At 34.6% G+C, this 12,776-nt stretch overlaps 2 protein-coding genes across 2 annotated transcripts; both read right to left on the bottom strand.

Moving 5' to 3' along the window:
• On the bottom strand, positions 1-7,019 carry LOC108335362 (probable RNA-dependent RNA polymerase 1). Its single transcript, XM_017571371.2, has 5 exons — positions 6,880-7,019; positions 4,893-5,429; positions 2,390-4,239; positions 1,763-1,913; positions 1-1,017 (listed from the first exon to the last, which is right to left on the bottom strand). The coding sequence occupies exons 2-5, from the start codon at positions 5,406-5,408 to the stop codon at positions 136-138; spliced, it is 3,399 nt and encodes a 1,132-aa protein (XP_017426860.1). The 5' UTR covers positions 5,409-5,429; positions 6,880-7,019; the 3' UTR covers positions 1-135.
• Positions 7,020-9,903: 2,884 nt separating this feature from the next.
• Positions 9,904-12,776, bottom strand: LOC108335459 (pentatricopeptide repeat-containing protein At1g59720, chloroplastic/mitochondrial). The gene is made up of 3 exons (XM_017571480.2): positions 11,019-12,776; positions 10,346-10,479; positions 9,904-10,270 (listed from the first exon to the last, which is right to left on the bottom strand). Exon 1 carries the CDS (start codon positions 12,704-12,706, stop codon positions 11,264-11,266), a length of 1,443 nt encoding a protein of 480 aa, XP_017426969.1. The 5' UTR covers positions 12,707-12,776; the 3' UTR covers positions 9,904-10,270; positions 10,346-10,479; positions 11,019-11,263.

Genomic DNA, 12,776 nt, shown 5'->3' with positions numbered 1-12,776 from the left:
TTAACTTTGTTTTAACAAGCTCATGATATGATAGGTTGTAAAATATAGCATGCCATATCATTATATGCTCTTAGATGATCACACCCTTTAAGAAGAAATATACATTAAGTAAATGAATATCTTTGAGCTACATATTCAAGTCCTTAGATAAGGCACTATTATCCACAAAAGGAAGAAAAGCAGTAATAGTGGAATCAGTTTCAGTAATTTCCAGTGATTCATGGTAAAAGTTCTCTGTCTGATTTTGTCCTTCTTTATCTGCATAAGAGTGTCATGCACACACCATGGGAAACTGAGGAAATGATCCCTGTTTAGCCCTTGATTGTAGGATCCCCAATACCTAGGATGATATGTAACATGGTACCAAGCTGATGCTATTGCATAGGCATCATCATCAGCTTGAGAATTTGATGACTTGTTTTTTATCATCACATTGAACCAGCTTCTAGCTTCCTTTCTTAGAGACATCACAGCATGATTAATTCCTTCCAAGTCCTTTCTTTCACTGAATGATTTTGGCATTTTCAATATATTGCCACTGATAATTTCTGCTTCTGTTTCTATGCCATAGTAATCCATTAGGTTCCCCAACTTGAAGTCATACATATTCTTGTATTCACTGGCACTAGCTGTGTACTTCTCAAAGCCATCAATCTCCATGTCACGGTCGTATGATTGCCTTGCCACTCTTCTTGTGAAGGGTTTGCTGAGACTCTTGTGCTGTGCAACATTCTTCACCTCACGATACAGCTTTCCTATTATGCTATTTGATTGGTAACTTGGTCTGTCTGCCTTTTCCATGAAATCTGGATACTCTTCCACGCGTAGATGTTGTGGAATTTCTGCTGGCACACCAGATTTTGCAAAATCAACGGCAACTGAGTGTAGCTTTGCAAGCTCAATACATGCAGGGCTCATTGCCTTTTGAGGATCCTTATCAGCAAACACCATGTGTGCACTTGCAACAATGCCCAACCTGTCTTTAACTATGTAGTGAGCAAAATACTCCTGAACTTCCTGTAGCCAGATAGTGATGTCATTGCCAACAAATTAAACTACAAGAAAAAGCTCACAGATTGTGTTTAATTTTTACAAGCAGAAATCAAGAGTCAGATATAGAGTGGGTACATTGTGGAGGTCTGTTTCACTCGTTGTCTAAAGTAGTTCTGCTATATGTTCTCATAGATTCATCATTTTCCACACATTTTTACTTTTCAGGACCAATTTTACAATCTATTTTAATTTAGCATCTTCAGGACTTTATCCATACTTAAATATAGAAATGGAAGCCAAAGAACTATGTCCTTGCCAACAATAACCATTGAGTAGTGACTATAGGATGATTTAGATTAAGCATAAAACAAGATATGTAACAACAATTTCTGAAAGGAACAATGCCTATACTTATTCTGATTTGGCTAGCAATGCCTATACTTTTTGAAAACATTGCTTTGTGCTGAGCATCATTCATTGATCCAAAGTCAATTACCTTTGCAGATATGTAAAATTTTGTAAGAACACTGATAATAAAGACATTTTAATTAAGGTTTTTCCATTTCTTCATATATTTTCTCTATCCCTTATTCATAGTTTGTTAGAACGATCCCCAACTGCTAAATACAGCATTCATTAACCTAACTACTGGATGGAGTTATCTTATATGAGAGACAATCTTTGTTTTTCATATACGAGGTAAGAATTTATCTTTGCTGTGTACTTGATCCCTTCCCTTCTATCAATTATACATCTGTTAAATCATTACCTGTAATGTAACATCATGATCCACATTCACAGCTGGTGATGCTGCATGATCCATGGGATTTTCCTGACGAGGAGGAATAAGATCAGGGTCCCAACTGACAAAGTAGACATCTCCATCCAAGTCACTTCCAGAACATTCATTAGGATGTGGTCTACATGAAAAAAAATAAATGAAATCAGAAAACACCATACACATTGAAAATGTAATCTCTTCCATCAATTTGCCATGGTAGTGGCTGAAGGGAAGACTTGGTAGCCAATGAATAGGTAAACTATTATTGGAATCCTGGAACAAGAATGAAACGAAAATCCAAAAGAATGTTGTTGATTTCTTTTATTATATAAATCCCTTTCCATTTAATCACAAATATTCATTGAAAACCATTCCACCACCCTTAAGAATTTGAGCTTGAGATAGTTTAATTTCATGCACATGATTTGCTTTATATGCTAAAGCTATACTATGTTATCTGAAATTTAGGTACGTTATGCTACGTTACATTAAAAATAAATGATTGAGCTGAAATGCTATGTGTGAAATGTTAATCTGAAAAGAGTATGCAGTTGAATCAATATCTTCATGTGTGTGCTGTTCTGGGAATAGGAAATAGTAAAATGGAAGTCACACCTTCTCCCCTTCTGTGGAAAAACAACACAGTCCACCATATGATGCAGAGAAGGTACATCCACTGCTCTTAAAACTCTCACATCTCCCGGGTGCAGACAAGGGTTTTTGGCAACTACTACCTTTCCCTTAACAATATGTTTGCTTTTGTTGGATGCATTTCTGTTAGAAGAAAGAGAGGACATAGCAAGATTTTGCTTATTTCTTTGGTGAGCTATCTGCACGAATACCTCTCCATATTTTAGAGTTCTAGTTTCATCCAAGCATCCTAACAATGCTCTTCCCTTCTTAACAAGTATCCTAGTTTTGAGCTGCAATTCCTGTAATTTTGATGCATATAATGTTTGCAACATCATGGAGAGAAATGGTTCCTTAATTGGATGAAAGCCACAAATGAGCATTTCCTTTAAAACCTTTGCAATCTCTCCTGTGGACATATAATCTAATACCATCAAGGGACTTCTTGATAGCATTTTAAGTTGATTAAGGACCTCTCTTTGTTTCTTTCTGAAGACTCGGTCCTGGACCCCCAGGGTGGACAAGAGGGCTATTATTTGACGATTAAGGTAACAAGGTTTGTATTTGCTCCATGCCAAAACATCTAATTTTGTGTTTTCTGACTTGTACTTGCACATGCTCTTTCTTAAGGACAGTTTAGTTGATGAGGTAGGATCAACAGCAACAACACCTTTGTACCCTCCATATCTGATTTGAAATGCAGATGGAGTATTATCCCCACAACCACATTTCTCAGCCACTTCTTGAGCTAATTCATAAGATATCTTCCCAATTCCATCAGAGAAACAGTATTTGGTTTCACCCCTTCTAAATTCTATATCAGGAATAATTTTAATTTCATGTCTGCCAACGCTCACTGTTTCCCTGGAAGAACTGAATGATTGCCCCAGCCTTGCTGCATATTTGGCCACATTTCTAATTTCATGAAACTCTCCCATCCACTTTCTTATATCAGATGCAGTAAGTCCAGTTCTTGATGCAACCATCCACACAGAGTTATCCCGCAACTGACTTGGTGAGAAGGCAAGAAACTCAAATTTCTTATCACCAATTTCTATGCCATTTTTAAGTGTTGCCAGCACCCTCTCATGAAGCTTTGTTTCTCTGTCCATGTCTGCAACCAAATCTGATGAATGAAGTTTATCCATGTCTTCATCAAGGAAAGAAACACGAAGAAAGTTATCAGTGTCTTCAGAATAGTTGCGCAAAACCCGGTTAGAAAGGTTCACTTCAGGACCACAGAAATATATTTTGGATGGAGTTACTTGTACTCTATGCACATAGACCAACCCATCATCCAATGAAATAGCACTAGATACTGGAAGTGCACTATTTTCTGAGTATTTCTTATATTGTTTCTCCAACCATTGCGCAGGTTCATAGCAGCATGCTTTTATTTGATCTAATGTATGCAGGGCACTTTCTATATATTCAAGCTTTACTTTTCCAGGGTCAACCAGTTGAAAAAAGTTGTCGTCAATTGCCAGAACAGGAAGACAACCGTGCTGAATTAGTGAGTTGATTTTGAACAAAATTTTGTAAGGCAAGTTGAAGCCTTCAGGAACAATGGGGACAAAATTGAAGTAAGAAGAGAAACCAAGGTGTCTTCTCTCAAGAGTAAAGACACTGTCATCAACTTCATTATAATTACGATAGTGCTGATTGAAGTTTGGAACTTCAACACTTTTTGGAAGCTCAAAACATAAAGTAGAAGATTGTCCAATGCTGCATGATGGGGTAAAATCTACTCCTCGAAACCAATGGTTGTCACAAGCCTCCTTAAAATATTTGCTTTTGGATACATTTTTCTCATAGATCAGAGGAGCGTTGCGTAACTAACAATTGGAAGAGAAAGTGGAATAATAAGATTTCCTCTTTGTAGTTATCAAGTCGACCAAAATATTTAGTTTTATCATATTCTAATAGTCAAGCTTCAGCTACCAGAACAAGGTTCATATTAAAGTAAAATAGATAAGTCCTGAAGTTTTGACATGATGCTGTGGAAAAGAACTATATCAGAAAGCATTTTCTACACTTTTATGATAATTCTGTAGCACTATTTTATGCAGAAGTTGCACTTGTTCAAATAGAATATATTTAATGTGAGGATAATTAGTCAAAGCTGAAACCAGTGATGTCAGATTTCATCTCAAAATCAATTGACAATAACTGAAGTTGTCCAATACCCCTTCACATATGCATGCTACAACAAGCAATTATCCAGATGAGCTATAAGCTTTACTATGAGGTCAAATTTCATCTTATAGAACGAGTTGATATTTACCAAAAATTGTCTAATAAATATATATAAGTTGATTGAGTTAATCAATTTGAGACCTCCCAAAAGGGTGATATATGGATGTATTTGCCAACCTTAGTTGATAGGATACTTGAAAGAATATATGAAGCTATGACTGTTTCTTGAATCTTTTCACAAGGATTTGGACTCAAAAGAAGGGATTGAACAATACCAATGTAGAAAACTAACCTGGAAAAGGAGAAGCTTCTTGGTTAAATCATCTGAGTGATGCAGCTCAATTCGTGACACACTCTCAGAAGAAATCTGCAGCTTATAATCCACTGACAAATAATGGAAAAATATATACATCTTTCTCAGTCTGGAACCGAATTTGATTGAAGCACTTGGATGTTCCCAGAGTACACTGAGTTTGTTTTTGGATGTTTGACATCCAAAGTGCACTGCTATGTCATCCATGCTGTGAGAAAAGTTTCTCTGCTTTGGCAAAAGGTCACGTTCTATTTCTGTAGCATTTAAAACATGGACACCGTATGATAGGTGTTGAGTAACTAAGAGCAAGATTGTTTCAACACTTTTTTTATCTGTAAATTTAACATTAACTTGTGTGGTAGGATCTTCTTCTTTGAACTGCTCAACCTCTACAGCATGAACAGTTTTAGGGCCTGTATTTTGTTCCAAAAATTTCCTCACCTCTTCAGCTGACACTGTAGCTGGGAATCCATGCATTCGAATTGTCTTGCACATTGTGTCAATTGATTAGTTTACCTGAAATTTCGTTGTGAATGAAAAATAAGTGCACAATTCCTTAATTTTTAAGAAAAACATGATTAACATTTTTCTGTTCAATGAGAGATTACCTTGTAAAAAAAAGTATATACAGAGATTACATTTCCTTCACAATATTAGTTTTGCACAATATATACATAAGCTACTTGGTTGAAAAAAAGAACGAAGAAAATTGAAGAAAAACAATGTTAGGATTGATTTAGTAATTCACAAAGAATGTGGTTATAAGTAAACAACCTTTGACTTGGGCAACTTAGAGTCAGTTTTTCTTTGCATGGAGTTGACATATTATTTGACATTTCAATAATACTAATGACAATTTATTCGAACATTTTCCCTGTTAGAGATTTGTCTAAGATTTAGAAGAGTAAAATTGTAGAAAATGGCTTTAAATATAACCTAAATCCTGATTTCAAATACTTTAAAAGTTGATATATATATATATATATATATATATATATATATATATATATATATATATATATATATATATATATATATATATACCATTTTCAGTGTATCCCAACAAGATCATTATACTGAGCATTTCTATAGTCCACATATAAATGATATATCATGTCTACGAACGTTTTTCATATTTTTCAGAAACTATTATTTTCAATGCATCGATTGCTCTACAGGAAACGCCACTTGTTATAACATGTTAGTTTCAAGAAGAGAATGTAGGCTGCCAATAATTCTTCGCTTGTATACTGGATTTGAAGAATTATAAATACTAAAAAATGGAGACAAAATTCATCACTACATAATCATCGAATGGTATTATATTTCTAATCTTCGAAATACAAGCCAAAATTGGAAATCCGTTCTTGATCGTGTTTAGTTTCAATGCAATTATCATTTTCAGAAAGACCTATTATATTGGATTAAAAAATAAAAAAAATATAAAAATAGAGACACATTATGTCTATCTGTTATTGTCAATCTCAACAATTCCAACATCATGTATGATGATTATGTTAAATCCCATATAACACAAAGTTCCAAAGTCTTTGGACTTTTATGCGTGATGGTGTATGAAATATGTCATTAAGTAATTACTAATCCGAGACTTTAAATTTACTTTAATTCTAATTCAATCTTACAAAATTAACTTGTAAAATAAAGTTTATATTCACTTGTATATTATAAATTGATAAATAAGATTTACATTCACTTATATATTATAGATTGACTTTATAAATTGACTTTATTTTTGATTGAAGTAAAACTTCAAACTAACATGCAGAGAGAAGAAGATGTTTCATCATAAAACAGATATAACATCAAAGCAATCAAAACTCTTCAAACTTCAAATTCGAAATACTTGTATTCTTTACTACTGAAGTCATAAAAATAAAAGAAAACAAGCATGCAAATTCAGTGAGAAGAACAATAAGAGATCCAATGCATGTTGTGGAGCACTTACTTGTAGAATATCTTGCAGAAAAGTGAGCCAAAACTACCAAAGTGCAGCAGCAGCAGCTTTCAACTGAAAACAAATAGTTTGAGAAACCCAGGACATGCATAAGGGAAGAAGAAGAGAGTGGCTGAATTACACTAAACAATGAACCCTTTTCCTTAGACATGGAATTTGAAATGGCTAACTTTATATATATGATTGTTAGAATGTTCAACTTTTAATTATTATTGTTTTTAAAATTCTCTTCTGAGTTTTCTTATATTTTTGTATTTTACATGTATGCAGCTTGGTGTTGTTTTCCATACTTTTGTGTAGGGAGGTATATGTGCTTTGGCATTTCCTTGATAAGAGGGCAAGTATAGAAAGGACGATGCTCATTCTTTTCTTCACTTTCGTACTTTGGAAAAGATGAAATTCACTCCTAACCCTACAATCCTACTATTACTTGAAAAGAAATAGTTTATGTTTTGTTTTTATTATTTTCTTTTTTTAATATTATCATTTTCACATATGATATGTCGGGATGCTTATAAAATTTTAATAAATAAAAAAGATATTGCAAAAGAAAATATATTGGGATAAAAAATAAAAAAATATTAGTAATTTAATATTTTTAATTATTATTTTATTATGATACGAAATATAACTGTCCTTAAAATATCAAATTAACTGTCTTATAGTGTTTTATTTTATTTGTTATTTAATTTTTTTAATTAAATTATTTGTTTCTATAATATAAAAACATATATTAAAAAAATGAAAGAAATTTATATTTTGATTTCTAATTTTGATGTTTTTATTTTATTGTAATGTAAAATATATATCGACAAAATAATAATAATACAATTATTGAAATATTTATACATTTTTACAATTTACTAAAAAATTAATTTTAACATAGATTTATTAATAGATGTTAACCTCCGGTAAGAAATACGCATCAAATCTCTATTAGTGTTAACAATTTTACATTTTGATTTCCCACCTCATCTTTTTACCACCTTCTTTTCTTATCATAAGTAAAATAACAAAACACATGCTAAACATTCATCACAATATTAAACATAACAATAACATGGTTACATGTCATTATCACAAACCAGTGGTGGTCTAACCCCTATACCCTACCATACACCTGTTCATCAAAACCAAGCAATTCGAGTTGTCCTGCCATCCAACACCAGACCTATCATCTTCCTACATCACATAGCCAAAGAGAATTATCCTTTTTCTACATCGCATAACCAAAAAGAACTTCTTTCACGCATCGCACGACTAAAATAATTATCAGAACTTGAACCCATCATCTTTCTACATCCATGACCGATGAGAATATCTTTTCCGCATCCACGACCGAAAGAGTTATTTGAACCCATCCTCTTCCCCTATCCACGGCCGAAGAGAAATTCCTACATCCATGATCGAAAGAATTATCATAACTCGAACCCATCCTCTTTTCGCATCACAGTCGAAGAAAATCTCTTTCCTACGTCTACGACCGAAAGAATGATCGCTAAATTTACTAGATACAGCGAGACGACTCCACAACAACCTGCCTTATCGTCACAAGCATACATTTCCACGACAACCTCAGGTTGTTAGGTGATTGGGGTGGTTGGGCTCCCTTAGTGGGAATACTATATATAAGTTGGGAGGTGTCTTTTAAAGGGTAGTACATTTTGTAAATTGAAGAGGCTAGATAGGAGGATTAGTGACATCCTGTGTGATGGAAGACATTTTCCCTTGGTTGTAATAGTGTACTATGTTGGTGTTGGCATAATAAGATTGTTTTCTAGTGTTGAGATTGTCAATACTAGCGGTTGTGGGTGGAAAACCGAACGTCTTTCAATTTCTTGTCACCAAGATACCTTTATTTCTTTTTTGAGCTAGCTGAGCTCGTTCTGTTATTTCTACTTTAGATATAATAGGAGGATTCATTTTTCTCCTTTGTTATGCATGTCATTGTTATATTGAAATGATGTATAAATTATTATCTTGGATTGCACAGACCCTATTTCAATGGATAAATCTTGACATGCATAGAAATACACCTCAATATATGGAAGGCTTGAAGAAATTTTTGAACTTTACATTTTGCTAATAGTGGTGTGAGAGAAAAGATAATACGTTCATGTGAGAAATAGAACTTTGACAAACGACAGTGTGTGAAATATTATGAGCACTTGGTTGTTAAACTTCTTCAAAAGGGTTATACAGTATGGCTTCTACATAGGGAGAGAAAATGAGTAAATGTGACAAATGAAACCGATGTGATACTGTAAGAAGATAATGAAAGAATTTATACTAATAATCCGAGGTGTGACATGGTTAATGCTACATTTGGGTATCATCAATATAGCAATTACATGGTGGATGATAGGGAAACGGATCCAAAGTCAAGCTACTGCAAAGAGGTTTCCAAGAAAATAGAAGAAGATGATCAATCATTGTTAATTATGAGGCTTGAAGTGGGATTTCTTACAAATTACATTAGGTTTTTCAATAAAAGGAAAGGTGTGAGGAAAATGTTTCACTGAGTTCCATGGTGAACACCAAAACAATCCAGTCAAAAGTTCCTTGGTATGATTTTTCAGGATTTCTAGACAGAGCTTCGTAATTGAGTGAATTTGTCCAAAGTGAGAGTTGCATTTTATAAGTCCTAAATTAATTTTTTTTATCTCCTATTTCTTAACCAACATTATTTATCCACTAAATTTGTATTTTCCTTAACCGATTTCAAATATCACGGGTACACATTTCTATGATTTTCACCTAAAATGTTTTATTGAATTCATCTCTTAGTGATTACCAGGTCGTATAACCCACCAATTAGATCACTCACATTCAATTTTAATAGGAGATTGATGGTACAAACTACCAATATAATAGCATAATCAGTATTTTAATTCTGCATAAATACGTAATATGATTCTTTAGAAGAATAAAAATATATTCTCTGATCGTCTAATATATATACTACATTCAACAAAACTAAAAAAGAAACAAAAAATTCCGTAAAGGCACACGATATATCATAGCTTCCACTCGGGAAATTTATAAATAACCAATCTATCAGTGCACAAAGAAGCATACAATAGAGCCCTGTAATAGCTGCAGCTTCTAAAGTTCAGAAATATTCTAGTTCAGGTGTTTACATTGACTCTGGACATAGATCACACACCCTAAATCCTAGTTCCCTCGTTTAAATTAATTTTGATCCACACATCACAAGTTGCGTAAAATAATGGTTTCGTATATGGGCTGTGTTTGAACATGATTTTGGATCTCAACCCACCGTTTGAGTAGAAGGGGGAAATAGTTGCTTTAGATTGGGAACGTTTTAACGTTTGCCCAAATGCTAGAAGAGCTTCAACAATCAAGCCATCTACCTCAGCTCCTGTAAGACAGCCAAAGAAAAATAAACAATCTCAAGTTTAAATAAATGAAAAACTCTATATGCATTAGTCTGTACCTGGAAGGTTTATAACCTTGGAAACCTCTCCCATGCTTAATCCTTGGTCACCAACCAGCCTCTTGAATGGCAGCATAAACAACACTTAAGACCTCAGCACAAATGCCATATGCATGTTCTTGATTGGGACACTCCTACATCAATCGTCTTTCATTATATTTCAAGCTATTTTAAAAGAAAATTCGTGTTGATAAAATCAGCATCCATGACCAATTATAAGTAATGTCTTTAGTCTTTATCCTTCTAAACTACAGCTCATAAAATAACTCTTCAATATCAATTAGAGTCACAATAGCTTTTTGTAGAAAAATATCACAAAAGTACATATGACAGAACTTTCTTTTGATTTAAGATTTCATTACAAGTTGCACTAATAGCGGTAACAAAATAAGACTACAGAGACATTATATTTATCAATTCAGATCAAACTAAATATACAAGCAATAATAAGAGGTTAATTATTTCATTCAATGTCTTTAACATGTAAACGGTCTAAATTCAGAGAGTCATTATTTCCACTCATAATCTACATTAAAATAATCATGCAGATTCCTTAAGATTTTGTATGTTCCTAAATATTTCACTTAAAATGTCACTTAAGATTTTGCAGGTTCCTAAAAATCTACATTAAAATGTCACTGAAGATTTTGCAGGTTCCTAAAAATTCTCTTACCTATCAGTTTTGTCCGACCAAATGAACCTCTCATCACATGTTGGCTTGAATTTGTTTAGGAGACATTGGCTAATGAGGAGGATACAATCTTGACGTGTTGGCTTCATTTTGTTTAAGATACATTGGTTAATGAAGAGGATACAACCTTTAGGCACACTATCCTCAAATTCTACCATTTATCTAGTGAAAGCTTCATTGACTCAGGTCAAACCTTCAATCGATGGTTTCAAGTGTTAATGTCAGTTTTATAACAATGTTTCAATAGTCTCTTTCTCCAACGCCAATCCAGGAATTCCGATGAAGCTATTTCCAGGCTGTGGTTTCTGAATTCGCCTTTTCTGCATTAATATTCTTTCTTTGGACATTTCATTCCATTGACCGGTGCTAGCATACACGTTTGCAAGAAGAACATAATCACTGCTATGATCATCAGGTTCCAATTCCAACAGATGGTTCCTTATCTTCTCACCCAGTTGAACATTTCCATGAAGTCGACACGCAGCTAACAAAGTCCTCCATACAATTGCATTGCACTCCACTGGCATGTTCTTTATCAAATTGTATGCATCATCAACTAAACCAGCTCGGCCCAAAAGGTCCACCATGCACCCATAGTGCTTTATTGTGGGTTGGATGTTATAATATCTGTCCATAATATCAATACATTGTCTACCTTCATCAATCAATCCTCCATGGCTACAAGCACTTAGAACCCCCAAGAAGGTAACATCATTCGGCCTCTCCACATTCTGTTGTAACATCTTTGTGAAAAGCGCTAATGCTTCCTCTCCGTTACCATGCGACGCAAGACCGAGAATCATGACATTCCATGAAATCACATTCTTCATTTTCATGCTGCTAAATATGTGGTAGGCTTCTTCCACTGCTCCACACTTTGCATACATGTCAATTAGGGAATTGGAGACCGATATATTCTCACAAAGGTTTGTATGCTTTTGTACAAGAGAATAATGGATTCGCCTCCCAAAATCGAGGGCTCCTATTGCACCACACGCTGAGAGGGTCACTACCAGAGTGGCGTGATCCGGTTGCAGGCCACTCCGCAGCATTTTAGCAAACAGATGGAGAGCCGGCTTATAGTTCCCACAATGCACGTGACAATTTATGATAGAGTTCCAAGCCACTAAATCTGCATTTGGAATTTCCTCGAACAGGTGGTGAGCGGTTTCTATGTCCTTCGCCATACCGTACATGTGAATCAGAGAATTTCTGACGTAAGTATGAGTTTGGAGTCCAAGTTTAAGGATGTTGCAATGCAGTTGCTTTCCCAGTGTGACTGATCTCAATCCGCCAATGATTTTAAGAATGAAAGAGAATGTAAAAGTGTCAACTGCTACCACATCAAATTCTCCCAGCAGCATTCTCCTGAACAAGATAATGGCCTTCTCTGGTTGGCCAGTCATCCCAAAGCCCCTGATCATGGTGTTCAACATAAACGCATCGGGTTTATCGATTCTTTCAAAAACCCTGACAGCGTAATTAATATCTCCATGGCCTGAAACCGCGCAAAACTCAATGATCTTTCCCACCACAAGCGGCGTCTTATGGAAGCCACTCTGGACTACACGACCCTGCATCTCCTTCAACTGCTTCATGCTCGAACACTGCTTCAAAAGTCTCACAAGACTTTGTTGAGCCTTCCAAAATGCTCCGTCTTTGGGACTCATTACATTCAAATCGACCTTCTTCTCCAAATTCAAATATCGATAGTTTTCCTTGATGGCAGCGTAAACTCGA

This window comes from Vigna angularis, chromosome 10 (assembly GCF_016808095.1).
Source record: "Vigna angularis cultivar LongXiaoDou No.4 chromosome 10, ASM1680809v1, whole genome shotgun sequence".
NCBI lineage: Eukaryota > Viridiplantae > Streptophyta > Magnoliopsida > Fabales > Fabaceae > Vigna > Vigna angularis.
Note: the sequence above shows the minus strand (reverse complement) of the source record. Positions and strands in the feature narration are given on the sequence as shown.

Bases quoted from the DNA above. Each gene is read 5' to 3' on its own strand.
- LOC108335362 (XM_017571371.2), bottom strand. From the start codon at position 5,408: ATGTGCAAGACAATTCGAATGCATGGATTCCCAGCTACAGTGTCAGCT. The intron at 4,240-4,892 runs GTTAGTTTTCTA...TCCAATTGTTAG, and splicing joins AGAAGCTTCTCCTTTTCCAG to TTACGCAACGCTCCTCTGAT. The intron at 1,018-1,762 runs GTAATGATTTAA...ATCTGGCTACAG, and splicing joins ATCATGATGTTACATTACAG to GAAGTTCAGGAGTATTTTGC.
- LOC108335459 (XM_017571480.2), bottom strand. From the start codon at position 12,706: ATGAGTCCCAAAGACGGAGCATTTTGGAAGGCTCAACAAAGTCTTGTG.